The sequence below is a fragment of the Maylandia zebra genome, linkage group LG18 (assembly GCF_041146795.1).
Source record: "Maylandia zebra isolate NMK-2024a linkage group LG18, Mzebra_GT3a, whole genome shotgun sequence".
Lineage (NCBI taxonomy): Eukaryota > Metazoa > Chordata > Actinopteri > Cichliformes > Cichlidae > Maylandia > Maylandia zebra.
The window spans coordinates 27021841-27030424 of NC_135184.1; the positions used below are offsets into that span (position 1 = coordinate 27021841).

Here is an 8584-nt window from a genome sequence, read left to right on the forward strand (position 1 = left end):
ACCTATTTATTTATTTTTAAAGAAATGTCCACATTGTTTTGCCCAATCTTGAGATGGAAATGAATCAAGCATAACTTTCAACCACTAAAACTGATTTATCTGTTCCGGAATGAAAGCATATAACTGTAAAAAAAAAAAAAAAAAAGACATAATAGTAATACGCATAAAAGTAAACGCACTTTACGGGGTTTTTTCAGCTTTTGTAAAAAAGTAATTTTGAAAATTCGTGGATAATAACAATAACATATTTCAGCTTTTTTTTTTTTTTTAAATAGCTTGCACATTCTGGTGGATTAACCGCTACAGAAAAATACAAAAATATTTTAGTAACTACTCACCCTGATAAATAGAAATAAGAAAACACTCTTGGAAAAAACTCACAGCCTCTCAAATAAGCATCAACATCATTAAAAATTTGATTGTTCTAAGAATGTCTTTATTACATTTGCAATGTGCTTCATATGCTCATATTTTACAACTGTAAGCATTATCCTTACGTAAACCAAACAGTATTCTTCATTGTCTACTTAAAACTGGCAAGAAACAAGAATGTTTATATAGATATGTGGACTGTCTGCACTCTTCTCAGTTGTTTTTTTGTTTTTTGGTTACTATAGCAGTAAAGCTATAAAATAAATAGTCTGACACAAAAATAATAATGTTTCTCACATCAAGTGTGTTTTTGACTTTAAAAGAAACTCTCCTAAAATATGTATCTATTCAAGACAACACATATAAAAGACCAATGTCCTTGTAATTACATTACAGTACATGTAATGGAACACTCTAGTTTGAGGGGAAAAACTAATTAAAATATAAAATGTACAATAAATAACTGGGAATGAGAATCTCTAAAACTCTTTATCGCTTGAAGTCTACAGCTATTGCATGACAATGAACCGTGAATTAACTTCACAAGTTATGCAAAGGTTCTGGAAATCTCCTCGTCATATATAAGATCACCACCTCATGACAGACTAACTGGAGCAAAGAAACTGGGCCAGCACTGGTGATGCATAAATCAAACCCTTTTCTTAAATACCTCAAAAGTCTGCTTCAAGTTAAAACGCTACACTACATCGCCAAGTTTCCAACCATCCGTTCATCTAAAACAGCCTTTTAAATTTCTACCGATGCCTCATTGCACTCTGCATCTGATTTTAGCTCAAGAAAGCCACAAAACCCCCAAAAAGTGCATCGTTTTCATCCACAGTTCATCTTCTTTGATCGATGTTGATAGTTGCCAGTAGTAGTAATAGACAATTCACGGTATGTTGCTGTGAGGAGAAAAGCAGAAACTGAATTTTAGTTGTGTTTCATTGTGGTCATAAAACAAGAAGAGTCATCCCTCACAACAAACCCAAATTATCTCCAAGAGACTTTTTCTCACCTTCTCTTTCGTTGTAAGTAAAGGTGGACAAGCCAGTGGGTGATAAGAGGCCAGAGTGCGGTGAACACGACTGTGAGTGGGGAGAAGTCACAAGGCCACCACGATGGTCTCAGGAACTTAAAAGAAAAATCAGAAATAAAAAAACAAGAGGGATAAAGGCACTCTGATTTCCCAGTGGAACTGAAAAAAGCCTCTAACTTCCACTTTGAAACAGTTCAGAGAGCACAAGGACTGCTAAAACACTGTTTTAATACAACATAGTGACATCAGCAGGTTTTTATGACAACACACTGATCTCTGACCTTTGACCTATGACCTTGAAATTGCGTATTTTATTATCTTTGCACAGAATTGGCTGAAATCTTTGATTTCTGTGGACTGTGAAAACTTGAGATATTATGATATATTCACATGTGTGAACCTTTCTGGCATCATTGTGAGGTCGTAGGGCACTGTATTGAAAAAAACAAAAAGTGCTGTACAGCTCTGTCCATTCACCTTCATATCATATATTACTCACTATGGTTTACTGAATTGTTTTATTCAACGTTAACTTTAACCACGGGCACTAACAACGAAGGCTAAGGTCAAATGTTTAGCAAACCGAGGTACTCATGTCCTCAAGGCCTCGTATATTGTTGTGAAGTTTGAAGATGATTTATTAAAACAATGCAGGTAATATAAAGTTTTTACTGATTTTCACATTTTGTGTGACTTTGAGCTTGACCTGATTTTCACCAAAATTAAATCAGCTCGAGCTGTTACTGCTATCGACTGTCACACAAAATTTGAACATGATATGCTGAAAACTATGGATGCTAGAGTGCTAACAAACAAACAGACAGGCAAACAAACCACTCTTCAGGGAGAGTATAATAACAGGTCATGCTTCATAGCTGAGAGCAAAAGAGCTTTTTAATGAGCACCTGTCTTGGTACAGTTACAGAGTCCCCCCGCCTTGGCAAAGATGATCTTGACTGAAAGAAAAGAAAACATGAAAATTTAAAAAAAATGTTAAAGAAAACATCCTTAGAATCAGTGATTGTCTTGAAGGGAATGAAAATAAAATCAATTTAGAATTTGTCGATTTTAATTTAATTTTTTATGACTTAAAAAAGAGAAAAACTGTGACAAAAAGTTCCTTAATTGCACCTAAACAAGTGGCCACATGTCTGGTTGTTCACCTGTGACTTGGTCAGCTCCTCCAGAGCATGCAGCCTGTACAGCACATTGGCCATGTCGCACTGCAGTCTCAGCAGAGCAGTGGCTATTTGCTCATTGATGCTTCCCCTGGTAACACTGCCAGGATGCAGTCTGCTCGGTGACACACAGCAGCAGGTGGCATTTACGCTCACACATGGCTCAGCGCTGCAGGTAGCCCTCGGTAACTGAGAACCTGGAAGGAGAACCAGAATACATACAGACTTTATGGAATGGTAGGGAGGGTATCTCATTTATTTAAATGCTCAGGAGAATAAACGGGGGAATACATTGTGAGAGACTGCTAAATCGGGGATTCAGCATCATCTGCAGTAATCTCACCTCTCCCTGTTCTTGACAAGGAGCTGTTGTGTTTTCTTGGACTAATCCCTTCTTTAACATCTCCTGTGAGGACATGATCTTCTCCATCTATCAGGGTGGTGTTGCTCTCAAACCAGACATCCCTTTGCTTCATCGAGCCAGCTCCTGATCCCTGTGAGAGGCCTTTGGACGTGGACAGCCGCTTAGCAGGAAAATGAAGAGCATCATCACACTTTGTATGGACGAAATATGAATAGCTCATGCGATGGACTATTTTTATTTGGAAAGCATGTTTCGCACCACACCTCATCCGTGGCTAGGTGCTCCATGGAGTCACAGAACTCTTCATTATCTGAGTCAGTGGATCGGTGGTTCTTCTCAAGAATAGCATCGTTATGATCTAAGGCACAAAAAAAGAAAGAGAAGAGCATGTCCAGCATTGTAAATTGTGCCTAAAACCTACATTTTTAAATTACAGGCTAAAGAGAACTATACTGTACAATTTGACAGCAATTTACAGATGATGTCTTATCAGATATTTTGGTTTTCCATATCCAGCATGCAATCCAATACAGAATGTTAGCATTTCTATGTAATCTTACCAGTCAGATGTCCATTAACATGCATGTATGGGTTATACTGTACACTGGGCTCTAAGGTACATGCCAGCTCTTCCTCCTCCACATCGCTGTTGAGGGAGCTGTGGGTCCCGTTGGTGAAGGAGGACACACTGGGCTCCACACTGCTGCAGGAGCCTTTAGTGTCAGACAACCTCCACCTCTTGTCCTCCACCATTAACAGCCGTGGGTCAGGACTCCAGTCTGACATAACACAAAGACATGGACTATGGGAAAGAATTATGAAAATACTTTTTCTTTATCTGATAGAAATGCTGTGTATTATTTATACGTTTTTCCTTATTTTCTGTGATATGTAATAATAATGGATTGCATTTATATAGCGCTTTTCGGGACCCTCAAAGCGCTTTACAATTCCACTGGTGAATGGCCTGGCCGGTGGCCTGTATTTGTACAGCGCTTTATTAATCCCCAAGGACCCCAAAGTGTGAAGGCAAGCTACAGTTGTAGCCACAGCTGCCCTGGGGCAGACTGACAGAGGTGAGGCTGCCATATCGTGCCATCGGCCCCTCTGGCCATCACCAGTAGGCGGTAGGTGAAGTTACTTTCCCAAGGACACAACAACCGAGACTGTCCGAGCCGGGGCTCAAACCGGCAACCTTCCAATTACAAGACGAACTGCCAACTCTTGAGCCACGATCGGCCCACATATATACCTACTGTGACAATGGTGGGTAATCATATTAACACCAAAAATGTCTTAATATGATCAGTACAAACCTCCGCTCACTTCATGGTGTTTATGAGGGGCAGCCAATCAGAAAACGTTGACTTACAGTGAAGGGGATGGGAGATATAATGGTTTCAGACTGAGGGTTACACCGAGGCACGCAATAAATATTATGTAGATCTGTGAATCGTGCAAAGCTATTATAACCTAGTCGTCTTGAGTTTAAAACTAAAAATATGGAACTGGAAAAATCCCATCCACGTGTGTCTTGCATCCTTTAAATATTCAACATTTCATGATTTTTTTGTATTTTTCCTGGAAAGAAAAGGGGGAAAAAATTCCCAAAAAATCTCAGCTAATGGTTTTATCTAATACTTGGCAAAAAGGGTTTATGGGATCCCAAAGAGAAGACTTAATAGCTGCACTGATTTCCTGCTAAACTCATTAAAACAGGCAAACACATAAGGAAAGTTAGGAGAGAAGCAATTATTTGGCTGTATGTTGCCTCTACAACAACACAAACCAGCACCTCTGTCAGCCCATGACCCAAACTACACTGTACCTCTTTCCTCCTCCTTGTCTTCATGGTCCGCATTGTGTCCTTCATCCCCATTTTCCTCTTCCTCACTTCTCCTCCATTCACTACTTCCCTCATTTCTCTCCACGCCACTATTCTCCTCGCTACTGACACTCAAGTCTCGAGCACTGTTGTCGTTTTCGTTTTCGTGGAGGTTCTGAATATCATCCCACAGATCCCCATACCCTGAACATTGAGGGAAATGCTGTTGATTAATTCAAAAATTGCATATAGATGCACAGCAAAAATCTGCACAACAGAAAAGCCACACAGGAAACTTGACATCACTTCACGGGGTCTGCACACTGTAACAACGCCACAATGCGAGCCAACAGACCAACACGCCTTACCACAGCACATACTAGACATGACAAAAAAGCACAAGAAAATCTGCTCTAATTTTTTATTTTTTTACAGCTCATACAGCTTAATGCAGAGACGATTTTCACTCAGCTGCAACAGCAATGAAAGCAACGTAACTAAACTAAAAAACTCTATCAAGTCTACAGCCATCGCAAACACCAAGGACTTGCCTTCCATTGTTGGCTTCTTAAAAGGTTTAACCAGCTCATCTAGGGATAAAAAAAACATGTAAGACATGCATTAAGAAAAAAAAAGATCACCATATCACCCCATCTGAGCAGCGCTGCTATCACCTGCAGGCTACTGTGTTTTCATTTCCTTTGACGTGCCTTCACATGTGGACTAAAAGCCACACGAAACCCCTCAAAACATTTACAGTCACTTAGCAACAGGGTCATTACAATGTTTAGCAGATAGATGAGTGTTTCAAAATCAATACTGGGAAAATGAGAGAGAGCACCATCACAAATTTTTGATATGACATTAACAGAAACTTGTTCGTTATTTGGCTTTCAGTACATATCACATTGAAGTTGGATGAAAATGTATTTAGATTTAATCTCTGTGAAAGCTCTTGTTTTAAAGAAAATCAAGTGTGTGTGTATGAGAAGCTGTAAACTAAATATATGCCTAATATATGCAAAACGTTGGTTTCTACAGGCCTCCAAATCTGCTGTCAGAGGCCGACAGCCAAACATTTTAGGGACTGCAAGCATCCATCACTTTATATGAACTTTAATTGATAGTCCACAGTCACGGAGCCGCCAAACCAGACACTTACCTTAAAGATGTGAAGGATCCAGCTCAACTAGTTTTCTAGATAACGGAATTTGACTGAATTTATTTATTTTGCAAAATTTGATGAATTGAGATGGAATGCCGTCATGTCATGACACCATACTGATCAGAAACACGACAACTTGAGAATACTCCATAGGCATGTTTCCAGGCTTGCTTTACCCGCATGTTGTGCAAAGGGCCTGGTGAAGGGTCTCCTGTCCACCTCATTTTCTTCAGCCTCCTCTCCCTCTACCTCTGCGTAGAAATTTCCCAGCATCTGTACCAGGTCAGACACATCTTCTGAAATTGGCACAGTCTCCAGAATCTGAAAACACACATACAAATTTGATAAATCAACAGAAAGGCTCTTTTGATTCGGGAGCATTATGGTACAAATGCATGCAAGTTGAGGCAAACAACAGTGCCAATAAGATACTTTACATTTTGCAAGAGAAGAGTTGTTTAACACATCCCTCGACTAAATGCCCGCGCTTTTCTGAGCACGCCAAGTCATTTATTCAAAGCATGATGCCACGAGTGTTTATTATTCTGCGTGCTGCTTCTATTCAGCCCCAGTTTTGCCTGAAAGGACTTACCAGCTGGATGTTCTCAATATAACTCTTCATGGCTTCCTCCTTTGTCATATTTCCTAAAGAGCTCCATGCATCCCTGAGAACACAAAGTCATAGTTCAAAATCAACTGAGGCTGTGAAGTTGAAGTATTTTCTGTGTTTGTGCAACAGTATACGGGGGAGAACTAAGTGCATTTGGCTCCATAGTAAAATAGCCATGCAGTGGCCATACGTGCCACAGGGGAGGGACCCCGATAGTAAAAACTAGTTGGGGTATTATGGGTCCATATTAGAAATGCATATACCATTTAGCTTTTCCATGGGTGTCCCAGAAGCCGGTTGGTCTGGAAATGTTGCACGGCCCCATAGTGGCCTGCTTATGGTAACTGTAGAACATCAGCATCATGTCATCAGATGGCTGAAAAGTACCTAAAAAAATAAGGAAACAACAGAAAGGCAAGCTCAGGCTTTGTGTGCAGTAAACCAGTAACACACAATGTGGCAAAGATGCATGAAGTGTCTGATTCGGTTAATCAGCTCTCATCCCTGTAGCAGCTTTGGGGTCAGCCAAGTGTGAGTGACAGCTCTTAAGTGCAACACATGTAGGTCAATCACACAGAGTGAACAAACAAGCCCAGTGAGGACAGATTTTACACTCCACAGCTGATCATTGAGCACTCGAGTTCAACCATTTTCTACTTATTTTCCCACACGGGCTCTATGGCAGATTTTAATAAGTCATCACCTTCTTCGGGCAAACTCCGGACCACTTTAACTGCCGCAGCAAATTTCGCCTCCAGGCTGTGCTTGTCCTCCTCCTGCGCCATGCCGAGTCCACTGAAGGATGACATGAAGGAGTCCTCACATCTTGAGCAAGAAATTGAAGCAATTAATGAAAAAAAAAAAAAAAATCAGAAAGAGCTGAAGGGAGGGGGTGACACAGTTTGTTCACCACTGCACCTTGCTGGCACCTGTCCTGTATTTGTAAAAGGCCAGCTGCTTTCTCTCTAATCTGGGATTTTGAGATGAAATTGTTCTATAAAATTACCCTCGTCGTTTTTTTTTCGTTCAGCGATAACAGACTATATTCTCCGAGTGAAATGCATTTTTCTGTGGTTCATTTGCTCACTCACCATCAAGTTCACATTGGCCGGTAAGATAATTATTTCATTAGCCCGGTGTCTGTCTGCAATATGCAGCAAAAAAGCCAATCTGCTCCGGTCAAGGATGAGCCAAACACGCAACGTTTGAGCCTTAAACACGTCTGGGTGATGTAGTTTTATTCAGTAAAAAAAACTGCAGATAGTAGTGCACATCTCAACGCTTAAGCATTCAAATCCCACAAACCTCTCTGAGCGGAGCTTTAAACCGAAGTGGTGAGTGGGAAATGTAGGAATCTGCGTCTAGGTCTCTTTTTTGTCCAGGCAGCAAAAGAAAATAGTTCTCTTTCTCTTTTCTTAAAATTAAACTAAACCTATAAAGGATATTGTCAATGCTGATGATTCAATAAGACACGTTCTGTTATTTTGTAAACACATCAGATTAGAGTTTTATAGCGCCTATTCCCAGACTGTCTTGTAGAATTTAAGCTATATATTTTTATTTTTATGTGCTCCAGATAAAAATATTTCTATATTTTTCATAGGCCTGTTTTTAAATTAGTGTTTGATGGATGTTAATGTTGCAAAATGGGTTGATAATGGTGATGTATAAACAAAATATATTAATTTCAAGCTAACGCTGTTTCTCTTTGACTGTTTGTGTGTGTGAGGAAAGAAGAATTTAAAGATGTGACACGTGTCTACATGAGACCTTATAACCTTATTAATAATATATAATAATATGTTAATATATTGTAGTTAAATACAAGCTAAAATCAACTATTCGCAATCATTGTGTTATTAGCTATACCATGTAAAATACCGCTAAATAAAACGATGTATTATTTTATCAGCGTTTTTTAGCGATATTACTAATGCCATCGCAGTTAAATGCCATTGGGCAACGGCTCCTCTCCCTCGGCCTCTCAGCCAATCAGCTCTCACCGCTTATAACGTAACTCTGATTAGTCAC

The 8584-nt window shown here is 39.7% G+C and overlaps 1 protein-coding gene across 3 annotated transcripts; it reads right to left on the minus strand.

The window, feature by feature from the left end:
* Positions 1 to 414: 414 nt before the first annotated feature.
* LOC101469982 (acyl-CoA-binding domain-containing protein 5-B) lies at positions 415 to 7759 on the minus strand. 3 transcript variants are annotated; one of them, XM_004567201.5, is made up of 14 exons: positions 7645 to 7759; positions 7257 to 7378; positions 6817 to 6940; positions 6536 to 6608; positions 6120 to 6264; positions 5330 to 5368; positions 4782 to 4982; positions 3514 to 3732; positions 3217 to 3311; positions 2933 to 3113; positions 2575 to 2786; positions 2317 to 2367; positions 1391 to 1506; positions 415 to 1277 (listed from the first exon to the last, which is right to left on the minus strand). In XM_004567201.5, the coding sequence occupies exons 2-14, from the start codon at positions 7360 to 7362 to the stop codon at positions 1265 to 1267; spliced, it is 1575 nt and encodes a 524-aa protein (XP_004567258.2). In that variant the 5' UTR covers positions 7363 to 7378; positions 7645 to 7759; the 3' UTR covers positions 415 to 1264. The 3 variants fall into 3 exon arrangements, with proteins under 3 accessions (XP_004567258.2, XP_076732966.1, XP_012778998.2); XM_076876851.1 differs by having other exon boundaries at positions 7257 to 7753; XM_012923544.4 differs by lacking the exons at positions 4782 to 4982; positions 5330 to 5368.
* Positions 7760 to 8584: the final 825 nt, after the last annotated feature.

Bases quoted from the DNA above. Each gene is read 5' to 3' on its own strand.
- LOC101469982 (XM_004567201.5), bottom strand. From the start codon at position 7,362: ATGTCATCCTTCAGTGGACTCGGCATGGCGCAGGAGGAGGACAAGCAC. The intron at 6,941-7,256 runs GTGATGACTTAT...TTATTTTTTTAG, and splicing joins CCGGAGTTTGCCCGAAGAAG to GTACTTTTCAGCCATCTGAT. The intron at 3,733-4,781 runs GTACAGTGTAGT...GTGTTATGTCAG, and splicing joins AGACAAGGAGGAGGAAAGAG to ACTGGAGTCCTGACCCACGG.